Below are 24,002 nucleotides of genomic sequence, written 5' to 3'. Positions count from 1 at the left end.
ATCATGTGTTTTGACATTCGATTAGTAATAAGTTGAGAGAGTTGTCGTAAATGAACCCAAAAAAAGCCATTTGTTTCAAATTACAGTACAATAATAAAAAGGGGATTTCAGATATTTTTTAATTCAATTTATCTTGCGATTTTTTTTTGAAATGCAGAGTTTATACATAATTCGGCTGTATTATTTTCCAATTATTACATACAAAGTATGTGTTGATGACTCAGTTTGTTGTATTCTAATTTTTTTATGCAAAGATGCGTCTATTTGTATTTGGTGTCTCCATTTGCTGCATCTCTTTGGCAATTTATTAGCATATATAGCTGCTTTATTTTTGGCTATCGTTAGTAAATTAGAAAGGGCTCTTAGCGGAGATGCGAGGACAGGGGACTCCAAATCTCTTGGCCGTGGGATCGAATCCGCCTCAGCAGAAGTTAATATTTACACAAGCGAAGCGAAGTGTATTACTAACAACAATTTTTTTCCAACTTAAGTCGCAAATAAAAGTGTTCATTAGTGGCACTTTTTGTATATTTCAATTTCATTATATTTCAGGTTAGGTAATTTAAAAGCATATAGTGCTGGTTTATTTTTGTTTAGCGTTTGGTCATGTTTGAAAACAACAGGTGTTATGAAAATATATAATGTATGGGATTTGTTAATTTTTTTTGCGACTCTTTGCAAAATTTTTGAACTTTTCGCAAAAATTTCATTTTTTCTCAAAAACTACAACCAATTTTTAAAACAATGGTGTCATTGGAAAAACTGGCTGCTATTCTATGTGCCTGCATATTTTGCTAGTCTCATTTCAGTTTACACCACGTTCTACGGCTTTCGAAAGTTTCAGTAGGGGGATTTTTGACTTTTTTGATTTTGAATTTATTCATTTTCTTAAATAATAAATGCTTAAATCTGAGATTAACCTTTAAACTAAAGAAATAATCGTTCGGATCTCTCCTTCTCAAGCGGCTATTCCCTAAATTTGGTAGAAAAAAAGTTATGGCCTCAAACAAGCCCATTTTTTGACATTTTGGTTAATTTTTAATTTTTTTAAAACTTTTCTGAAAAACAGCTGCCAAATTGGAGAATAAGAGTTGAACCGGAATAAAAAATGTAGTATGCGAATCTTCCGTGCGCAAGGGGCTATCCCTGCGTTTTGAAAAAAATATGGCCTTAGAAAATGTACAATTTTTGAAACTTTGCAGCTGCTTTATTGGTGGCTAGTGTTAGTAAAATTACAAGCGGTCTTGAAGCAGATGCGAGAACGTGTTACTCCCATGCCTTGCCAAAAAGTTTCTCAAGGTGTCTTTTAAACCTTATAAAGTATGGGATTATTTGTCAAAGGGATTATTTCACTTTGTTTTGCCTGTTTAGAGATATTTTTTTATTTTTGCATTTCCTCTCTTGTGTTTGCGAAGCGCAGCTTCGCCTGTGTCAAAGCTTCTTTTTATTACTTTCTTTTTATGGAGCTGTTTTTGTCGCTTTACCGCTAGTGTTCAGTGTTATTATTATGATTTATATTATGTTACTGATTTTTTCGATGTTATTATTATGGATTTCAGCATTCATGCAGTACAAGACATGCATGCAGTATGTCCGTCCTACGTGCATTCATTGGTCTGTTACTCACACTCTGCATCCTTATTAGTGTTCCGATAAATTGACAGTCCAATTGTATTATTGATGTTTCTTTGGTATCTTCTGATTTTTCGACTTTGTCGCTGTCGGTTTATTTTTTGTCGACTTATTTTCCGCTTTGTTTTTACCTGCCAGCTACATCGCTTGTTTGAGTGTTATTTATGGAGGCTAGAATGCTAAATAACTTTTCAAGCTTAAAGTTGTTAATTTACAACGCAATTTTTTTGGTGAAAGCGTATAAACGAAATTAGTCTTAGATTTTGATCTTTGTTGATACTTAACTCTTCAAAGGTTCGTCATTGGTCAGTTGTTGAGGCCTGTAGTAATTTTTTTTCCCGAAACTTCGGGAACCAAAAATACACGTCAGATGGGGTGAATGATAATTCATTTTAAATCTTTTTCATTCGTGATTCGAGTTTAGTTTGTGTCGAGCAAGACGACTGAATACTCTTTTTGTTTTTGTTGAAGTTGTTTTTGTTGTCTGTAGAATGAGTGTGTCGCAGTACTATAGCAACGAGTTGGTGATGTTCATGCGGGCAGTGCTCCAGATCATCCCCACCTCCATGTTCGCCCTACTGGCCAAAATCATCCGGCTGCAGACCAACTACCCCAGTTTGAGAGAACTGCCCACTAAAGTTGAGAAGGAGAAGCTGACAGAGTACGCACTGGAGACGCAGAGATTCGAAGTGGCCAGACTCACACATGACGCCTCTGTTCTGGCACAGGTGCAAAAGTATCATTCACAAACTTCCACTTTGCACTATTTTTACTGCAAATTTTCGAACTAAAGCAAAATATTGCAATATTGAAAGCGAGAAGACGTGCAAAGAAGTTTTTAAAAGAATGCCCGAAATTGGATGATCGCAGCACCAGTTTTGACACAGGTGAAAGAAGAGTCAATTTCGCTTATTTGAATCAATTAATTATCTATCTATCTGCAATTATCTAAAAACAAATGAATTTTATCTTCGATAGCGAAGCACTGTTTTGAAGAGGAAGGAAAAGCCAAAATTGAAGTACATCGCTATAAAAAGAATGTTGCAAATATGTTATTTTACTGAAAAAAGAATAACTAAAACTGCTCTGATTTTTAGTTAAGAGAGGCTTAAAGTAATTGAGAAGTCGTGTGTTAGTCAGCGCAGATGAAACACATTGAGTTTTGTTGTCTAGGGCGTGCTGATGATGAAGAATACGATGGTGGGTGTGATCAAGATAGATCCGAGACAGCTGCTAGAAGATGGGATCCGGAAGGAGTTGGTGGTGCAAGTGGCCAACGCACTCCACTCCACTCTTGTGTTCAATCCGAAAGCCAAGGTGTCCGAACTGAACACGAAGCTGCCAGAGTTGGCCCAGAAGATAGATGGGTTCAGGAGGTCATTTGAGTACATTCAAGACTATGTCAACTTGTATGGACTGAAGATATGGCAAGAGGAATATACCAGGTAGCAATGGTCAAAATGCTAGGATTAAAACAAGTTTCACTAGTGCTAATAAAATAAGTTTTTTCCTGAAACTACAGCCAGACTTTGAGATATATCAGCCGGAAAAAATACTTCTCGGTCCAGTATTCCCACATTGTAATAATGTTTATCACAGTAAGTAGTTCCTATCATAGAAGGCTTGAAATTAATGAGCTTTATAGTGAAGTAATTGTTAGCTTCGGATGAGTTTTGGTGCAATTTAAGTTACCTCAAAAAAAATTCTGTTGGGCTGAAAAAAAGTGCTTCCATTACAATCTACCCTATACTATTTAACCCTATGTTTCAATCTAATCATACGCCATTCTGTCCTTTTCTTAGATTTTCCGTAAAGGCCGGCGCTAATTTCTTATAGAGTCCTAAATTCTGTTCGCAAGCTCACATTACTTTGGCTCGACTGCGATCACTATTTGTGTTTGTGTGTTGGCATTGATGATTACACTAGCAATTACACATGCATTTCTCATTGTTCAAATGAATCGAAAAAGCTATTTGCTTCAAATATCAGTACAATAATAAGAAATCGATTTCAGAAATTTTCCAACTCAATATATCTCGCAATATTTTTGAAATGCTCATGCTTTATGTTTTTTTTTTACATGCAAAGTTAGCATGGATGCCTTCAATTATTACATGCCAAATTGTGTCTATTTGTATTTGCCACTTTGTTGCATCGCAGTGGCAGTTTATTGGCATATGTAGCTGCTTCATTCGTGACTAGTGTTTGGCGGTTGTTAAGTGTTCGTGAACTAGCGTGCTGGGCGTCAGACCCCAAATCTCAGTCCAATCCGATACGTACCAAAGTTTTGGTAATTCGAGGCGTATTTCTATTTTTTCTTTTTTCACCTTATAAAATTGCTTTTTTTGTCGTGTTTCGCTAGTGTTTGCAAAGCGCAGCTTGGCCTGTGTGTAAAAATTCATTGTCGGGTAATGTGGGTAAAAACACATAAGGTAGAATGGCATGGGCTAGAATGAAATTAGGTATTTCATAGTCAAGGTTTGGATTATTTCTTTTGAAAAAATCAAGAATTTTTTCGATCGTCGAGAAAAACTTAGTGTCAATTTTGTCTTGTCTTTAAATGTTTAGCAAAAAATAAATTAAAATATCTTCAAAAATCTCATTTTACAGGTGAGCTTTTCGCTCAATTCACTTATCAGGGTTTAAATAAAATGCTTTAAAAGTTGCATTTGCTTGATTTTTTTACAGTAACAACTGTCATAGGAAGATTCCGTATTACTTGCACGGCGCCGAGCACTTCAAGAAGTGATTGCATAGAAATGTGACTCATTGTGGGTTATTTTGAATTCGCCGAAAAAATTTATAGGGGTCAAATATGGCATATTAAACCCCAATTGCTTGTGATTTGGATTTTTAAAAAATCAAAAATCATTGATCTTTTGGTCGTGAAAAACTCAGGCTGGATAGCCTAAAAATCAATCCAATTGTAGCGGAGAGTGAATGAAATTGAGTCTTCATTTTGAGGACGTCGTTGACGGGATCTATAATTTTTTTTATTTTTTCAAAATATCTTAGCATCATAGTTGTTAAATAATCTTTTTTAAAAGGATGTTTTGATCCGAGTTTCAGTCTTTTCACATCACCATAGTAAATAAATCAAAAAGCAATCAAAAGTCAAGTTGGGTAAAATCAAATTTGAACGTGAACAGCCTAAAAGTTGTTCACGCTCAATTTTTTCAGCGATTTGACTTTTGATTGCTTTTTAAGTCATTTCAAATTCATTTGAAGGAAGTCAAATTACGCTCTCCAATAGCAGAAATAAAAATAACGTGAAAAAGTGTGAATAACTTTTGGATTAATTTCTTAGTGGATTTAAATTTTAGAGTTTCTTGTGGCTTTTGAAAAAAAAATTTCTTGATCCAGTTTTTGATCCGACAATTTGAAAAATGAGGAGGAACTTTGTATTCGAGTATTTCAGTTTTTTTTCTTTATTTTGTTTTAGAAATCAGGTTACACAATTATTCATTGGATTGGGTCGAATTCGAGCCCTTTCAGACGTGATTCGAACGACCCAAAAAAATTCTCAGTGTCAAGAAAAACCAGTATGAAATTTTTGTTTTTTGGCCTAATTTCAAGCTAATAAGGTGAATGTGCTGACTTACAATAGATTATTTATGCTCGTTTATGCCGTGAATTTTTAATTTATTTGAGTAAAATTAATTTTTGGAGTTTTTAAGCAAAACTTCAAAGTTCAAAAATTTTCTGCAAATTTTTTTTTTCATTTCTCTTGTAATTTTTCTACAAAAACTGTTTCCATTGGTTTATTTGACTATGATTGTCAAATATGCTTAAGTTCTATTTTTTGTTCAGATCTTTTTATCAACCACGCAGGAAAAATGACCCTTATTTGAAAAAAGTCTTTTTTCAAGACTTTGGTCGAACATTCTATGCTACCTGCACAGTAACAGGCTATCCTTGTTATCAAATTGCGTTTGTTTTATCCAAATATTTTTGAAGTTTAAAGGGCTTCAAGGTCACATTTTTTTTACGTTGAAAAGGTTTCCAAATTAATCAGTCGTTTTTTTGGTCTTCTTATTTATTAAGACCTGTCTGTTGGCTATTTTTCTCCTTGCGATAAGCAAGGGTATTGCAAGCGGGTACTAGACTTTTCCCCCTTATAAATTTGTTCACAGGACTCATCTCCTGGATTCACTCATATACTTTCTTTATTATAAATTCAAATTGACTCAACCATCTGGCGCATATGATGTAGAGGTGAGACATCTGCTTGAGATGGCAAAGGTTTGTGGTTCAAACCCGGCCAGGACCCGTTTTTTTCGCAAATTGAGTTTTTTCTGCTTTTTCGGACTATCGTCCATCCGTCTGTTTATTTTTGTTGGCTGATTTTGTTGAAGGTTCAGCTTTCTTCTAGGTTGTTGTCTTAACTATAATCCCGGGGAGTTTGATTCCATTCGGGACTTTTTATTTTTTTTGCAAATTGAAAGTTTTCTGCTAATTGAGATTTTTGTCTGCATGCTTCATTTTACCGGCTAAGTTCCCGCAGAAAGGACTTCCTTGAAAGTTCGGCTTTTTTGTAGCATAAATGCTGTTTGTAGCATGATGCTGTTCCTGACCTTTTAGGTTTTCATGCAATTTTTACAAATTTTATTGTTAAAAACGAGCTGAGCTTTGTCTCTGTGTTCAGTCTTTGAGTTTAATGACTCTCTATCTGCTATGCTTGTGATGTTCGGTAAAGCAGCCATTGGTCACAACTTAAGAGAGAACTAAAAGCAATGCTATTCTTTTTTATAATTTAGAGTGATGCACTACAACGTGGAGCGAGAGTGTAATGTGTTTCTACGGGTGAAGATCTCAGACCAGGACAGTCAGTTCCAGTCCTCCACCATCCCCATCCCCAAATACCCTCCGACAGACCAGGACTCGGTCACATTCGTGGGAAGACTAGGTCAGTGTCTAACTGTCAGGCGAACCTCACCCACACATATCCACATATCGGGTGCAAAAGGTCACGAAAAACATGATCGATCGACATCTAATTTTGAAAATATAAATTAAGTATCAGATTTGCCAGCGAAATTAAAAATATTGCCATTTGATCCAGTTTTCTCGAATTGGGTTATTTTAACAAAAAAGTGTCCATCATACATTGTTCTACAAATTCAAAGAGCTTTTAACGCCATCTATTTTCAAAAAATTGAAGGCTCTTGAAAAAACAAGTCGGTTTTTGTTTCAGTTTCCTTGCGTTTATTACTCTTTTCCTACTGTCAGTTGGTTATATTTTGATTTACTCCCGCAATTTGTAATAATTTGTTAATTTTTCGCGTAAATATTTTAGATCGGCCCAAATGATTTCGGCTTATATTTTATGGGCTTAACGGACTAATTTTGGACGACTTTTTGAAGGGAGCCATATTTTTAAAGCTCCCCCCTCCGAATTGCAAATGTTAAAAGTTTTGAATAGATTTTATAGTTCAACGTTTTTCATGACAACATTTTTTTCGGTTCAACGGGAATTTACCCAGGTTTTGTCGGCTCAACTTCCGCTCAGTAGTTTTTTTCGAGTTTCCATTATAAAGCCGTTGATTGTGTTTTTTGACGTGTTTTCCACAAATAGAACATCATTCCAGACAACATTTTGATTTTTTGTTTCGTTTTTGTTGGTTTTAGTGGTCCTCCTTTCCTGTTTGCTATATGTGGTATTTAGTTTCTATTGGCATTTGGTCGACTGACAGTTTTTTGTTGCGAGTAAATATTTTTCTGCGAAGTTTCTTTTATTGCATGACCGCTTTTGCTTGCTCTCGGTTAAAAATTTCTCGAGAGTTTGCATTTTGTTTGAAGAAATGTCAGGTAGTTCCGGTTGTTTAGCCAATTTTAGTTGAGAACTTCAAAGTTCTAGCTTTAATGTACAGTTCTATAAGTAAATGTGTAGAATTGTTTGAGCAAATTGAAGTTTTGATTTTAGTATTTGGGTCGCAGAAATTATGAATAAAAGTGAACTCAGAAATTAACAAGGATAGCCGGTTACTGTGCAAATAGCACATAATGTTCCTACCACTCTTAAAAAATTTAAATTTTTTTTTCTTATTTGTCGTTTCTTGGCGTGGCGTGATAGAAGAATCTGAACGAAAAAAATAGAGCTTAGGCATTTTTGTCGGTCATAGTAAAATATTCAAATTGGAAAACAATTTTTGAAGAAAAAAGACAAGAGAAACAAAAAAAATTGAAAAAGTTTTCATTTTTTTTAATTTTCAATTTTTTTCCCCAAATTTTTCAAAATTTTGAAGTTTTTGATTCCTAAGAGGGCGCTAAAATAAATTCATTTGCGTAAAATTAAATTTTCAAGGCTTGAATTAAGCATAAATAAGTTAATGTAAGCCTGATGACTCGCTCGAAATTAGACGAAAAATCAAAAATTTCAAACCGGTTTTGTCGAAACTGGGAGAACTGGGAGAACTCGTTCGAATCATGACTGAAAAGGCTTTTATATGGTATATCACTCAACCCAGTCTGCTGATGTTTTGTGGTATCTGATTTTGCGTGGAAATCAAAAAGCAAAAACACACCCGATTACAAAGTTCCTCTCCATTTTCAATGGTCGGAACAATAACAGTTGCGAGTTAGTTTGGACACAGGCGTAGCGAAGCGTTGTAACATTTTTCACCGAAATATTATTATATATTGTAGAAAATAATAGAGCTTGTCAACGAAAAGTGGCTTGCGTAAAATAGTACCAAATGTGGACCCTTCTGATAAACTTTTGCAGCTAGAGTTGAGGGGGAGAAGGGTGGTCCCCCCCCCTGCCTGATCCCGTCCAGTGGACCCTCTTGTGACTACACAGCACTGTACACTGATTTAGGTCGTGAGATGTTGCGCGTGACAGACTTCAGCAGCACAGTGTACATTGAGCAGAGTGGGGCGTGGTTCGATCTGAAGAGTCGGGAGCCTGTGATGGACACTGTGCTGCTGCAGAAGGTGGTGGATGGCATCGGCCCCATTGGACTGGCCCTCATCGACAGATTCTTCTCCTTCATGCTCCAGAAGAGGCTGGAGAGAGCCTCCAACTTCATACAGGACAAGGTAAGCTCAATCACCGCCATATATTGATTGCACAATTCCCCCCTCAAATATTTCGCCAATTTGCTCACCGTTCCAGTCGAATTGGGCTGTATTTGACACAATAAGGTCCTCTGTGTATTTGGAGCAAAAATAGCCACTAATTTAAGAAGAATAAAATGTGCTTTTGCCATTGATTGATTGATAGCATTAAAAAATTTCAAGTTAATCTGACGACCTTCAGTGGAAACTCGGTATGTTTTTGTAATTATCCCAGAATTAATCCTGAGGGTGCTAGGTTGCTCAGCAGACCTGGTTTTTTTTTCAGAAGACCCAAACCAATTAACAAGTCAGTCAGATCGTTAACATCAAATGTAGCAATGGCAAGTAGCGGCCAAAGATCAATCGACAATTACGCCAAAACTACCGAGTCAATTACTGACAAACTTAAATGAACATGAGCATATTGCTTAGCCCCAAAAATGTAAGAAGGGTTTAATATCCAAAAATTGTTAGAATTAATCCATTTTATTTGATAGACAAAAATGTCATTTTTTCTATGAAAACCACCAATTTTTTATTTTACAACTATTATACGCGAAACATTATAGGCGCATTAACTTTTTTGCTCTTGCGTGAGAGGCTCACTTTGATGTAGTTTTGTCAGTGATTGACTGGGTACGTTATTTTTATTGACTGAAAAGTCGAAAATAATCTTTTTTGGGGTAGAATTTGAGGCCAGAATGTGCAAAACAAATTGCACCATATTAATTCTACTGCAATTCTGAGCTAACTCTTTCAGCGTTTTTTAACTTAAAAAGATCCCATTTTGAAAAAAATGTGTTTTAAATTTCAAGTCTTGTGCGTTTCGTCCGGACAAGACTCTTATACTTCAAGTCTTGTGCTCTTTTGTTTTTTTTTCAGAAAATGTCCTAAAATTTGTTCGCGATTTTTTAAAACTCAGTTCTTTTCCTTTGTTAAAAGAAAGGTAAACTCCATTATCGACAGCAAAAGTGTATAGTTCACAAAAAATTTGATCGAAATCTAGTTTAGAAATTAAACTTTAATTTTCATATTTCCCAGCTGAACAAACACCTAAGCTATTATTTCAATTGTTTCAAATCGGGTTATTTTAACCAAAAAAAGTCCAAATATTGAATTGTTCTTAAAATTCTAAGAGCTTTAAGGGCATAATATTTTTCTTTGAATTTCGCTAGTTAAAGTTTTTCAAAAAAACAAATAAATTTCTCGTGTTTTTCTGTTTACTTGCGTTCTTTGGCTCCTTGCCGATTCCCTGTTGCCTATGTTTTTTTTGTTTCTGATCTTGATAGATTTTTGTTGACAAGTGTAATCACCATTGCGATAGCAAGGGTATTGCAATCGGGTGCTAGACTTTTTCTCGTTAACAACTTTGTCTACAGGACTCACATCTGGACTTCTCCACAAATTCTGTTTGCAAATCCTCTTTTCTTTGTGCTCATTGCAATTAGTACTCCTCTCGGTTGTAAATATCAAGCATGATTGAGTTTGTTCTTTTGAATATCGGCGCTTTTCAAAATTTTCTTCTTATGTTGGTTGTGATTTTTCCGACTCGATTTGTTAAAATTGTTTTCTTGTCTTTTTTGGGTTAATAGGCTCGGGCCTATTTTATATCGGCTTAGTGGCCTAAATTTGAGTAGTTTCAAGATCGCACAAAAAGCTGAAAATCTTAATAGAAATTATAGTTCAAGTTTTTCATGACAATAATTTTTTTCGGCTTGATAAGTTTCGGCCTATGTTATATCGGTTTAATGGTCTCATTTTGCGCCTTTCAATGGGAGAAAAAAGTTTGCTTGTGCGTGTCTGTGTTTTGAGGGTGAGGGGGTTTAATAACTTCCTAATAGTCTTAAAATTTTTTTGATTTTTTTTGTTTTTTTTTCTTTTCGTTTTTTTTCGGCTTGCTAGGATTTAGCCTATTTTGCATCGGCTTTATGACGCATATTTTGTCGTTGCACGAGCTGTGTATGTGTTTTGAGGGTGAGCGAATTTAATAATTTTTCAATAGTCCTAAATTTTTTTTCGGCTTCGTTTTTTTTATTTTCCTTTTTTGGGTTAAATAGGTTTCGGCCATTGTTATATGGGCATAGTGGCCGCATAGTGTTTCATTTGATGCGTGAATAGTTTGTATGTGAGTGTGTTTGTATCGGCCATTGTTATATGGGCATAGTGTTTCATTTGACGCGTGAGTAAGTTTGTTTGTGTGTGTGTTTGTTTGTTTGTTTGAGGGTGTGGGCGACTCGATAATTTAGAAAAAAATGGCCTAAAGGGTTTTTGCTAAGGTATTTCTGGCTTTGTTACCGCGTGATAATTTTTCCTTCTATGCTAGTTTTATATTCTATTGTCTTGGCTCGTTCTTGTTTCAAAACTAGCCTTATCGATTTACCTAGTTCAAAATTTTCGAATTTTTTTCGACTTAGCGGCATTCTTGTTTTGTATTGACCCACAATTGATTGAGAGGCGAAAAAGACGCTTAGTCTTTGGTTGTTCTTCTCGCATTAGGACAAATGTCCTAATACGGGAAGCTCAACCAAAGACTAAGCGTCTTTTTTTAGCCTCTCAATCAATTGTGGGTCAACAGTAATATGTTGAAATGCTAAAAGACACAATTGTAATATTTTTCTGCTACAAAACCGGAATCCTGAGATGTCTAAGTGTCATTAAGTGTGATTGAACGTATTGAGACACTAAAATACGTCGTGTCAGTTTTTCAGGAAGCAGTCTTAAAGTTGCTAATTTTTTATTTCACTGTTGACTTTGTTCTTTCTAAGTTAGTTTCAATTCATTTTCTGCACGAACGGCAAATGAAGCTCTTCTGTCCAAAAAAGAAGATAAATCAACCGTTGATCCAGTTTTCTCAAAGTGGGTTAATTGTATAAACAAAGCGTCGGTCATAGTTTTTTGAAATTGAAAAATGTTTAACGTGATATAAATTTTGGAAATTCGACCGTTTAAAAATGATTAAAAATTAATCAATCTTTTTTTTTGAGTTTTTTGAGACTTTTCCAGCTATCTGCTGGCGATGATACTCAGGCTTCACATATCGAATCTGATGTTTTCAGTTTCCATAGAGCAATTTTTAATCTTCTCATGGACCATCTGTTATGACGACTTGAGTAAAACTAATATGTACGAAGCAAAAGCTGTAATTCTAAACTTCATTTAACTTAAGTAGAATGAATTTTAAAGATTGTTGTATTAAGAGGTAATGATCGAAGTGTGTTTATCTTACTTAGATTATGTTTTGTTTCAAAGTTGTTCGGGCTCAGATATTGCGGATTTATGTTTAAGTTGACTTAGAGTTGTTTTAGATTTATGTTCAAGTTCAATTTAAATTAATTTGCCAAAAGGAAAAAAGTTCAGAAAAGTCATTCACTTTTTTGGGTTTCTTGACTCTTTTCCAGGTGTCTGTCGGACTTTTTTCCAGTAAGATGTGAAAATGTCGTGACTTTTTATCGGTAGATTTTAAACCTTCTGGTGAGGGTGCATATGCAACTTTTTTTGTTGTATAGAGCAGGGATGGAAACCGGTCACTTTTTTCTCGAATTGACCTGCCCCAAGTGGTCAAATTTTTTTACAGGTTGGGTCACCTGTCAACCGGTCACAACTGCAAATTTGAAAATCATTGTTTCATAAACCTTCATTCAACATAAGTAATTTCAGTTATACAACCAAGCATAATTAAATCATACTCGAAAAAACCGAATCAAACCAAAGTTGTGCTTATTAGTTTGGTTATTGTAAGCGAGGCTGGCGTCCCTCATCGTGAAGGGACCGAATGTTGGAAATTTATTTTCATTTCTTTTCAGCCAATCAGAATTGGGTATTCAAAAAAATCTCTGAGAAATCAAGAAAATTTCAACCACTTGATATTTTCTCAATTTCAACCCATCTACCACTTGACGATATGATTTTATTCATCTTTTCATGGGCCTATGAGCTCTCCAGTGTTAAATTTTGCGAAATAGAGCTTGAAATAGGTGTTTATTCAACCTATGATTGGAGGTCTTTTTTGAGATAAATATGTGCTATGGCCCTTCTTGAAGAGTCTACTGTTATTGGGGGGAGGGTAAAATTGTCGAAATTGATGAAAGTTTATTTTCGCGTCGAAAAAATAACATTGGCCGGATACCCAGAACAATGGGTTTTTGGGGGGTTATTGCCGCAAATCAAAGGGAAGTTTTCTATATGCCGTCCCTGATCGCTCTTCCGCTACCCTTATCCCTGTCATACGTCAGTCAAAATGTCCCGGAACGCTTATTTGCTTGGACAAATGCAAAGCTTGTAGTGGCATCATAAATGAGGGTTTTCATCGTGAATCTGTAAATCATAGCCAAAATTTTCTCGACCCGTTCACTTTCTGCTATGTGAACAGCATCGAATCTAAGTGGAGAAATGCAAAAATGCGAAATAAGCGTCAATGTGGTACGGCATGAAGCCAAGCGGACTCGTATCTCTGTGAATTTTAGTGGAGAGAGCGTCAAAATGTAAGTAAAAGCTGTAATCCATTTGCCCAAATTATCAAAGAAATTGCTCACTTCTGACCCGCCCGATAAAGTTTCTTCGTATATTATGTTGTAACTGAGGTATTTGTTTGTTCATTACGTGTTTTCAATTTAATTTTAATAAAAAAATCCGAGCGACTATTTTCTTAATTTTGAGCCGTTTAGTGCATAAGACCCCAAAACGTTGCTGTGCTGCTTCAAGTCATTTTTTGTTATACAGATTTCGGTTATGTGCAAAAATCATGTAGCTGATAAGAACTTCTAAGGATTCGGGATGGTTGAAAGTTTGAAAGTTTTCCATCATTCAGTCACTCCATCATGAGAATAACCCCCCCCCCCCCTCCCCGGTAAGCAAACGCAATTACGTCATGATTGAAAAATCGAATCGAACCAAAGTTGTGCTTATTAGTTTGGTTATTGTAAGCGAGCGCAATTGTCATGCTCAGAAAATTACTGACTGTGTGGTTGGAAATCGTCAACACGACCGGCTTGCCACCGGTCGACTCGGCCGGTCAATTGCCTGTCGATCCGATGGGTTTCCTCCGTGATATAGAGCATTGATGGGATCGCTGAAGGTATGCGTTCATTATTAAAACAAGGGAAACATGATGCGCTTGATATATTGCTGTGTGTTTGTATAGGTGATTTCGCAGCAGCTGGTGGTTGAGCACTTGACGGCCACCATTAAAGGACTGAGTGGAATTAAGGGATTGAGTCAAGGCAGTAAAGACCAGCCTTCTAAGATGCTACTGGCCGCCTTCAACAAACTCAGAAAGTTAGTCAACCTCTTACTGTACTGAACAGTTGCAACTATCTCCATCCTTGCATGTTTTGTATTTGATTGTGAATATTGGCTGACAAATAAATGAAGAATAATTACCATTCTGTTCTGAATTGCAAAAAGTTTTAGTTTTGCGCCGGCAGTTTTTTGTTCTCTGGCTGTTTCTCTGAAGAACACATACTCCATAATTGTTTTCAGTGATTGTAAGACACTTGTTTGGCTCGTTGTTACATTTCGTCATGCATCATGCGAATCTTATTGTATAAATAAAAACTGAGGATGCTATCAAGTTAGGTGTTTGTAAACTAGATGAAGCGGACAAATGAATGAAGCGGACAAATGAAAGAGTTTTTTTTGGGTTAAACTTTTAAGGAGATTGTTGAACTTGATTGTTGGAATAGAAGAATATTCACAAGTGGAGGAGGAGGGATGGGCAAGTTGTTTATGTTGTGATGTTTTGTAGTTTCATCCAGCCACTGTTGACAGTGTTGAACAGGATGGGTCAGATACAGCAGCTGAGGATGCACCTGAACCAGAAGCTGTCTCTCCTCTCCTCCTCCAGATCCCAATACCTGCACTCCTGTCTCCTCACTCTCAACAAGGCCATTCTGCACGACATAGAAGCACACACTCTCAACCCCAAACACAAGCCATACCCTAGCGAGGACCCACTGTTAGGTATGTTAATGACTTAACTTTTCTTAATGTTGATTGCTCGAGCCATTCGAGACTTTTCATTTGTAAACATCCTCACTGTGTAACTTAGGATTGGAACATAAAGTTGGAAACAAAACATGGCAACTAAAGTAATTGAAAACTCAAAAGAAGAAGAAAGATTCGATAATTATTTTCAAAGTACGAATCCCACTTCGGTCGCTGTCGGTGGGTTCCCAGTGTCATCCGCCTCCTCTAGGTGGGACCGGTTTTGGTAAAATGGATGACATCCCTCTCCCTCAGGCTGGCTATAAATGGGCAGGGCCGGTTGCTAATAAAAAAAAGTAGACCTCGGTACAGGAATGTTAGTCGAGAATGTGCCTTGTAGAAGAGTAACTGCAGAAGTAAAGTCAGGTCTCAAAACATGGGCCTTAGATTTTAAAAAAACCTGATGTGTTTGTTCAGTTGCTTTTTTTGAACTTACCGACTTGTTTCTATATAAATATATAGAGGCCGGATTAGTATTAAAAGTATTCTCAGAGTTTTGTTTTGCTAGTTGATCTGTCGGAGTATCTGAACCACAGTGGACTGAGTGACCCCCTCAGCAAAGTCTACATCCTGACTCCGGATCCCAGCATGAAGTTCGTACCTGTTATCACCACCCTGCTAGTGATCGGACACCTCAACAGGGCATCTGCCCCCTTCGCCCGCAACATGGCCACCTTCATCAACCCCTCCCCCTCCTCATCGTCTGCAGTGGGCGTCCCAGCCGACTACGCGGACACCCGAATGTTGCTCCTAGGAGTGCACACATTCCTCAAGCAGTTCCACAACCAGGCTAGTATCTTTCGACATCCTCTTTCTGGTTATTGGGGATTTTAGACGGAAATTAGGCATGTTTTGAAAAAAAAGGTCTTTTTAGGCTTCTATTCTCTCACCTGTCTCTCTCTCTCTCTCTCTTTTTTTCTCTATCTATCTATGTTTGTCTTTCTTAGACGATCCTTCATTTTTGGTCCCTATTTGTTAGTCTGGTCTATAACGACTGAATCTATTCGACCATTTTTGCTCGGGCGCGATGTGATACTCTTCTTTTCACAGGTGCTCCTAGAGGTGTTCTCGTACATGGGCTCATATGTGACGTCATTGGTGTCTCTCTTGCCCTCTGGTGACCCCTCGAAGCCCCTCTCCGAACTTCCTTCTGACCTGTCCCAGGTGCTGCACTTCATGCGCCAGCTGGCTCTCATCTCCGACTCCAACGACACTCTCTTGTCCAACTACATCCCCGCTCATATCTTGGAACTGCCTTTACACATGTGAAGCATATGTCCTCCATCTATCTTATCATAGATTAGAAATTTATAGTTTCATAGCTGAATATATTTAATAAACTACATTTTATATCCATCTCAATAATTTATATTCTTATAAACTGTTTTGCAGCAATTCTCAGTTTGTATGACTAGTTGTTCTCTTCAAGTTGATCCAAACTAAAAACTAACTAAATTAGCCTGGCTGTCTGCTATCTAAGCATGCATTTGTGTTAGTTAAAATTGCTAAGTTAGCTATTATGAAGTTTATTTGTTTTTCAAGTTTCGTAAGTGATCCAGTATGAATTCCAGTTTCTATTTCTCTCGAGTCTCTAAATTTTCCTGTCGTGTTCTCAACTTCTCTCAAAACTTGACGCCAGTCGTTCTAGAAATTTTCGGCCTTGATGAAGTTATTTCGTTTGCTCATGGATGGAGGTTCGGGGTACTGGTTGCATTCTAGTTTCGTGGCCAGCTGTGGAGCAGTGTACCATTTTGCGTATCGTTTCAATGACCTGAATCAAGTTGTTTGTATTTGATTCGGTGTGTCATTTTACACTGCATATTCATTCTTTTCACAGGGGAGTCTGTTTCTGCTGCAGATCCCGACAGCCAGTAGAATCAAGATGGAAATGAAGATTCCACCCAAGATTCCAGTCACACTGGGATCAAATGTGAAGCCCCCGCGTACCTGTAATATAATTTTATGTTCGGACTTCTTATTATCTAGGAACAATAAAATATGACTCATGGCATATCACAACTTAGTATACCAGCTGGTATTCACTAATTCACTTTGTTTTTGAACTGACAGACTACCCCGAAAGGTTGATAATAAGAAGACTATTATTGCTCGCATTACTCTTCTTCTGTCAATTTTGGAAATGATGTTATTAGCAGTAGTGACCAAAGGAATTGATATTTTGGAAACTTGATTGTTTCTGCTTTTTCCAACTAAGCGCAAATCGAACCATTTGGCCTGAGATTCTAATTTTTTGATACAAAATTTAGGTTTCATAGCTTGAATGAATCTCAAATACTCGATAAACTAATGGGGTAGGGGCAGTCAAAGCGCGCTTAGGTATGTCCTGACAACAGGTCAAACTCAGTTTTTTCAAGTTTGAATCTATAATGCATAAGCAGCATGATGAATCTACCTCGTTCGAAATCCTTCATCATCATCATCATCATCATGACTAAGGCACTACTGCCCATTGTCAGCCACATATTGAGTCCCGAACTATCGCACGCCATCGCTTTCTGTCCAGGGCTGCCTCCATGCAGGCATCTTTCCAGCACAATCTCCACTTGTCTGCCCTCATGTTCGGTGGTTTCAGAACACGTTCGAGGTCAGCAGCGACTGTTGATCTCCATGTTCTTCTGACCCCACCTCTTGGTCTTTTCCAAGTGGGCGCCTTCTCGAAGAACAGTGCCTCCTTCGTCACTCTCTCATCCGGCATTCTGAACACATGTCCACACCACTTCAGTCGCATACGCCTCAGCACATAGTCCATAGGTGAGTCAAGTTGTGCTTTGCGAAGCAGTTCCTGGGTAGCTATTTCGAATCCATTGTAGACAAATCGCCATGCACACCTAGTTTCGAATGAGGACAACCTGGCCAGGTCCCCTTTCTTAACCGGCCATGTTTCTGCGCCGTATAGGAGAGCACTTCTTACGCATGCTTTGTACACTTTGCTTTTGGTCCTGGTGGTTATGTTTCTGTTACTCCAGAATTTCTTCAGCTGCGCAGCATTTCTAGTCGCGCTGGCTATTCTGTGCTGAACTTCTGGGGTAATGTCTCCGTTACAGGTGATGCGGCTTCCTAGGTAGTCGAACTCAGTGACGTTTTCTAGCTTAACACCATTACAAAATAGCACCGTTGGCTCGCAACAGGAGAACATGCACTTAGTCTTGGACTCGTTCAGTTGGAGTCCTACCAATTTTGCGGCGTCAACTACTCGATTCAGTAAGTTCTGGGCGTCATCTGGATTGTCCTCTAGCAGGCAAATGTCATCTGCATAGTCCAGGTCAGTAATACTGGTTTCTAGCCGGATACCTAGATTCGTGTTATCTGTGGCGACGTTCAGGATCCGATCAATGAGGATGTTGAGCAGGAAGGGTGACAGGACGCCACCCTGGCGGACTCCTGTTTACACGTGGAACGCCTCTGATAGGTTGTCGTTTCTTCGCACGATGCTGTTGGACTGTGAATACATGTTCCTGAGAATCCTAAGCAGCTTGTCTGGCATTCCGTGATCTTCCAGGATCTTCCATATGGCATCTCTCTTGACGCTGTCAAAGGCAGCTTTGAAATCTATGAAGACCATCACTGTGGGTCTATTGTACTCACTTCGCTGCTCGATTATCTGTCGTAGGGCGAAAACTTGATCTCTACAACCTCTTCCCTTCTTAAAGCCGGCTTGATTATCTCTCGCGTTTGAGTCGTAGAGGTCGTCAAAACGTGCGAGTAGTATAGCTTCCAGGATTTTTAAACCAATGCAGAGCAGAGATATTCCTCTATAGTTGCTGCACACTAGTTTGTCACCTTTTTTATGAAACGGCAGGAGTATTGACGTTCGCCATTCATCTGGGACTGCCTCTTCTCTCCATATATTTTTGAAGAGGTCTTTCAGAAGAAGTACTATTCTCTCACCTCCTTTTTTGAACAGTTCTGGTGGGATGTGGTCGCACCCGCCAGCTCTGTGGTTATGGAGGCTTGCTAGTGCAACCTCAATCTCACTTCTTAGCGGCTCTCCCTGATCTATATCCGTAAAGACTCCAGTACTCGAGACGACCTTGGGCAGTTGGGCCGGGCTGTTGTCAGCATTCAGAAGTTGGCAGAAGTGAGTTGCCCATCGTTGCATGACTTCCTTGCTATCGCTGATTTGTTGGCCATCGAGACCTTTGACTGTTTGTGAACTACTCGATTTGGCACCACTCAAAGTCCGAATGAGGCGGTACATCTCTCTAGTGTGTCCTCTTTCATTGGCGTCCTCAATTTGATCCGATTTCATGTCGAGGTAGCAGTTCTTGTCTTTTCGGATGAGTTTTTTCACCAGCTTTCGTTGCGCAGCTATTTTCGAGAGTTCAGCGCCCTTAGCCTTGAGGTTTTCACGTGTTCTGATGGCTTTGAGGGTTTCATCAGATATCCAAGGTTTCCTTACGGTGCACGAGATTCCCAGATTCTTTTTCGCCGATGATATCATACTGTCTCTTAGGATTTCCCATTTCTGGTTCACGTTGCTGGTAGATTCGGTTACTGAACAAAGGGCCGTACAGTATTTCCTGGAAGTACCTGTATGTTGGAGCGCATCGAGGTTGAGTCTAACTGTTCTATGGGTTTTGACATATGTACGAAGTTTCGTCTTCAGATTGCATTTCACCATTCTATGGTCGCTGTCGATCCAAATCTTGTCACTTCTTGCTCTGATATCGTTGATCGCTGTGCGCCATCTCCTCTTGATCAGGATGAAGTCTATCTGGTTCCGGGTTCGTCTGTCGCGTGATATCCAGGTATATAGCTGGTGGTTCTTCTTCTGGTACATCGTGTTTGCAATTGCCAGGTCGTTCGTAGCTGCAAACATAGCGAGGCGTTCTCCATTGTCGTTTCGTTTCGATGTTTTTATGAAACGACCTATGTGTTGTTGTTCCGCGGGGTATGCCTGTCCTAGGCTGGCATTTAGATCTCCCGCTAAGATAATTACATCACCGTTGGGGCATTCTTCAAGAGTCTTTTGTAGTGTTCGGTAAAACTCATCCTTGTCGAGAGCTTCTGCGTCCTCAGTCGGCGCATATCCACATATAATGGATAATGGGTAGGGTTTAGCAAAGATGCGGGCGGAGCAAACTCTGGGGCTGGTTGCTTTCCATGATTGCACGGAGCTGCTGAGTTTCTTGTCGATTGCGATACCAACTCCGTGGATGCCTCGGTTGTCGTCATACCCACTGGTGTATACTTTGTAGTTTTTGGTGTTATGCGTGTTGTCTCCGGAAATTCTAGTTTCCTGAAGGCAGGCAATGTGAACTCCATGGTTTTCAAGGGATTTATCCAGGAGCTCGAGAGATCCTGGCTGTAGGAGCGTCAGAACATTCCGGGTGCAGATGTTGATATGGTGTTTGGTATGTTGGAGCGGTTTTTGTGCCGGATTAGCATTTTCCACCATGACGGCACTCATGGTGGCCCCAGTTCCCGCGGGGGGCGTAGCAGTATTCGGAATACATTTTGGGACTTTCATAATGTGGGTTCTTGGCTGGTTTTACAGGGCTCGCCACGCCCCAACCCTCCTCCTTTATCCGGGCTTGGGACCGGCTGCCTTCTCAAGAGAGTTAACAGGCGGAGTTGTTCGAAATCCTTCTGAATCATGGAAGCTACCTTCTTTTACTCTTTGCTAATTATACGTGAATAGTGTGGTGTAAATCACGGGGCTGTATATATTAAGCGAAAACTAAATAAGGAGCAAATAAAAGTGATAAATTTGGGCGAAAATTTTGATAATAAAAGTAAATATTTTATCAAAAATCACCCTAATTTTCCAGACATTGACAGGAAACGGTTAAAGACCACGAAGCCGTTTGTCATTTCACGGTAGCCCGTGAGGTATATTCGTATCGTAAATAGTCCTACCTTCTGTTGGCAAGCTCGCAACACAGCGCGACTGCAGCGGTCACTGTTTTGTTGAATTGCTGTTTGAATATAACGTATATTTTGTATGTAAAAATGGAATAACGTAGGTAATCACATAAAATTCCTGCAAAAATGTACACATTTTAAATCAAAATTTTCGCCTAATTTTGACAATCATTTTCGCCTAAAATAGTTTTCGCCGAAAATAGCCTCCCCCGTAAATCACGTATCGAAACGAAATCACGGTTTCTCAATTTGAAAACAAAGAATTTGATATTGTGCTTTTGCGTGCTTGCGTGCGTTTTTAAGCGTTAAAAACAGTTTACTGTATTACAGATTGACTATTATCAGGGAGCGGATAATAGTTTTAGCAACTAAAAACAACTATTTCCAACTTTTCTGTTGTTTTTCCCTATAACTATCTATTTTCCAATAAACTTCACAATAGCAACTTTTTCGGAAGTTTTCTTTGTTTGAAGCTCATATTAACGGATTCAACGAACACAGATGCGCTGCAGCTGGCGAATATTAATTATCCAATGGCAGCTCAGCCATCCGTGGTTCGTTTTGTTTGTTGAAGTACTTTGTTCACACAACTTTTACTGTGCACTGTAACTTGTTTTCTCACGTTCACAATCACTTTCTCACTTATGTTCTGCTACTGTAACAAAACGTTGTAAATTTAACGTTTTTCTGCAAGTTTTTACCAACTTTTTGAGCAACTTTTCCAGTCAATTTTGAGCAACTTCTTAGTAACTTTTTTGCCTTTTTGAAAGCAACTATTATCCGCTCCCTGACTATTATACAAACTACAAACCGTGTAAGCTTTATATCAACCTACATCAAACAGTTTTTGCTGATTCGAACTAACACAGCATGTATTGATCTCCAGATTAGTTTAAATTTTCCCATCATTCGGTCCCTCCATGAGAATACCCCATTCAAGGTATAAATGCCGAGAACAAGTACAATGATTGCACTGATTGGTTTGGTTATTGCAATTGCGATCTTTTTAGCCAATTTTTAACAAAGCCGAATTTTGAGCAGATGTGAAGGTGGTCATTTTTTCCCGGAGCTAATTTTTAGCGTCTGCCTTTTTTTCTGAGTTATTTTGTGGTCTGTTTAAAACTAAAAATTTTTGAATAATTAACCAAACATTCTACAATTTTTAGCTGATTTATGAGTCGATGTAAAATTGTGAATTAAGCATTTTGCGATGCTGCTGAAATTTGATCGGCTAGTTCTAGCCAATCAGATTGAAGCAAATTAGTTTTAGTTCAAAGTGTTGAAATATTGATGTTTAGGCCGAATAAGTAAAAAGACCCCAGGCGCGATTAGCGGTCTATAATTAAGAAAAGTTCAAGAGTTCTTCAAAGCAGGATTGTTTAGTTGATTTTTTGCAAGTTTTTAAATCTAATTTTTAACTGAAGTTATTTTTTGCCGTGAATGAGCCGAAAAATTTGTGTAGGCCACTGTACATTAATACACATTCATGTATACAGGTTTGATTATCTCAAATAGTCTTGTTATATATTTCACAGTTACCTTAACTTGAAGAAAAATAAAAAAAAAATCACATTTTCTCCCAATATCGGAATAGACAATTTGGAAAGCTTGGACTATATCGTGAATCAATTCAAAAGACTCACCTCACCGACTCAGACTCTTTTTCACCTCCTCGTATCGAGGTTGGCGCCATATCTCCTACTATCCATCTCGCCTGGTATGAATCAGAATAGTCGATTGGGAGAGCATCTATCCACACCAACACCTCTATCATGCCACCTGAAACATCGGGAATAGGTATATTTTGTATCAATGGGTTAGTCACATGGGTCTAAGATCTCTCAAGTTAATTACTTTTCCTTTATTTCAAAAATTCATACCCTTTTTTCAATCCAGTTGTATTGGCTGGTAATTTTCACCTGCCCTTTTTCAATTTCTACAAATTGTGCCTCTTCAACTTAATAGACTTCAATTGCACTTTCAGTAATTACCGTGCACTAATTGATTCAATTATCCATGATGCTTCTGATTGGTATTACCTATCGTCAGATGGTGGTGTATCCTCTCTTATCCGAGATATCTTGAACGGTATTATTTTATGTAACTCACTAGTGGAATGAACTGTTAGATTGAAGTGTTGCAGCTCGAGACAGAACATTGTGCCTCTCTCTTCCAATCCACTCATCAGCGTCAAGTTCAACTGCTTGAACATGAACTCTGTGTGAGTTTGTTCAAACAGAATGGGCCATCCTCGGGGTTTCAATTTTCCCTCAATGACCAGCTCAACGTGGATTTCATAGAGGTCTGCAGGATCACTTCCTCTCCTGCAGAAAATTTCAATCATTCATTTATCACTCGAACTAGATGCGAGAAAAAAAACATTCAAGTGGGAACACTTCGTTTCGGCCTTTCGGTTTATTCTTTTCAGCCATCCAATTGAATTGAAGTTCAGTCATAAAAATGGAAACAAAACCATCTCCGATCGATATTCTCCTATGTTTTTCCACGTAAGGTTGAAATTTTGATTATGTGGCGAACGGCGTCTCTAATAGACCTTTTTATAAGATTTACAAACGTGAAACTTACTGAATTTTGATATGCTCGAGACATATTGAGTTGTTTTTGAGGTCCTTTGTCATCTCGCAACTAGACAAGTCTAGCGTGGGGGTCTTGTGATTGAACAAACTGTACCCAAACTTCAGTCTGTACCGTTGAATCCTTAAACACGAAAATTTATCACCTTTTTTGTTATGAACACTTAACTAAGATTCTTGTTAAGAATTTATCTGAATTAGGAAGTGTTTTCGGAGGATTTGAATTGTAACCTGGATAGTAACTTCCAGAGGTGTAAAGATATCCAAAGTGATTCCGGTTCTTTTCACATGCTTCTAACTGGTTGTTTGAGTCTCCATAAATTGAAGCAAGGAAACAGCTGAACAAGAAAGCAAATGCCAAAAGCATAGTAGAAGTGATCATTTGGGGTTTAAAATTAAACAACTGGTTCGTGAAGAATGAGGCTAAAAGTTACGACTGGCTGGTGTAACGTAACAACTATTTTTATCTGTCACTCTGGCACACAAACACATGGTTCGAATGATGTTAGGCCATTTAAATTGTTACTGGCCGCACTAATGGAGGACAAGTTCGGCAGCCGCTTCATGCTATTTTTAATCATGACTTAATCGAGTGGTGATGATCTTTTTACGTTCAAAAACCAAAAAAAAACTTGTTTGCAAATGAGTGAATGAAGTCGAATACTCGTCAAATATGATTATGCTTACTCAATTATGGTCATTTGTTTAACAATAAAAGAATACAAACATTCGGTTTAAATAACGTTATAACACCATCAGCTTACATCAGTCAAGTTATGAATAAAGAAAAATTAATTCGGCTCAAAGCAATGGTATCTGCACAAGGGTGGCCGGTTAATGAGCATAATGGTC

General features: G+C 38.1%; 2 protein-coding genes across 4 annotated transcripts in view; one reads left to right on the top strand and one right to left on the bottom strand.

Annotated features, from left to right (window-relative positions):
• The window catches only part of LOC134850882 (WASH complex subunit 5-like), a 29,277-nt gene extending 13,255 nt beyond the window's left edge, over nucleotides 1–16,022 (top strand). Inside the window, exons 10-17 of the mRNA XM_063866645.1 lie at nucleotides 2,123–2,360; nucleotides 2,806–3,077; nucleotides 6,390–6,538; nucleotides 8,450–8,670; nucleotides 13,829–13,962; nucleotides 14,432–14,646; nucleotides 15,179–15,459; nucleotides 15,721–16,022. Of these exons, the coding sequence (XP_063722715.1) occupies nucleotides 2,123–2,360; nucleotides 2,806–3,077; nucleotides 6,390–6,538; nucleotides 8,450–8,670; nucleotides 13,829–13,962; nucleotides 14,432–14,646; nucleotides 15,179–15,459; nucleotides 15,721–15,939 (1,729 nt within the window). The 3' untranslated portion in view covers nucleotides 15,940–16,022. The remainder of the gene's footprint in view (nucleotides 1–2,122; nucleotides 2,361–2,805; nucleotides 3,078–6,389; nucleotides 6,539–8,449; nucleotides 8,671–13,828; nucleotides 13,963–14,431; nucleotides 14,647–15,178; nucleotides 15,460–15,720) is intronic.
• Nucleotides 16,023–16,179: 157 nt separating this feature from the next.
• Nucleotides 16,180–23,697, bottom strand: LOC134850883 (uncharacterized). Of its 3 annotated transcripts, none has more exons than XM_063866647.1 (5): nucleotides 23,382–23,697; nucleotides 23,143–23,274; nucleotides 22,666–22,880; nucleotides 22,200–22,335; nucleotides 16,180–16,617 (listed from the first exon to the last, which is right to left on the bottom strand). In XM_063866647.1, the coding sequence occupies exons 2-5, from the start codon at nucleotides 23,193–23,195 to the stop codon at nucleotides 16,584–16,586; spliced, it is 438 nt and encodes a 145-aa protein (XP_063722717.1). In that variant the 5' UTR covers nucleotides 23,196–23,274; nucleotides 23,382–23,697; the 3' UTR covers nucleotides 16,180–16,583. The 3 variants fall into 3 exon arrangements, 2 of the variants coding, with proteins under 2 accessions (XP_063722717.1, XP_063722716.1); XM_063866646.1 differs by having other exon boundaries at nucleotides 22,205–22,335; XR_010164204.1 differs by lacking the exons at nucleotides 22,200–22,335; nucleotides 22,666–22,880; nucleotides 23,143–23,274; nucleotides 23,382–23,697 and adding an exon at nucleotides 17,084–19,665.
• Nucleotides 23,698–24,002: the final 305 nt, after the last annotated feature.

The sequence above is a fragment of the Symsagittifera roscoffensis genome, chromosome 7, assembly GCF_963678635.1.
Source record: "Symsagittifera roscoffensis chromosome 7, txSymRosc1.1, whole genome shotgun sequence".
NCBI lineage: Eukaryota > Metazoa > Xenacoelomorpha > Acoela > Convolutidae > Symsagittifera > Symsagittifera roscoffensis.
The sequence above is the reverse complement of the archived record's forward strand: the minus strand, read 5'-3'. Positions and strand labels throughout refer to the sequence as shown.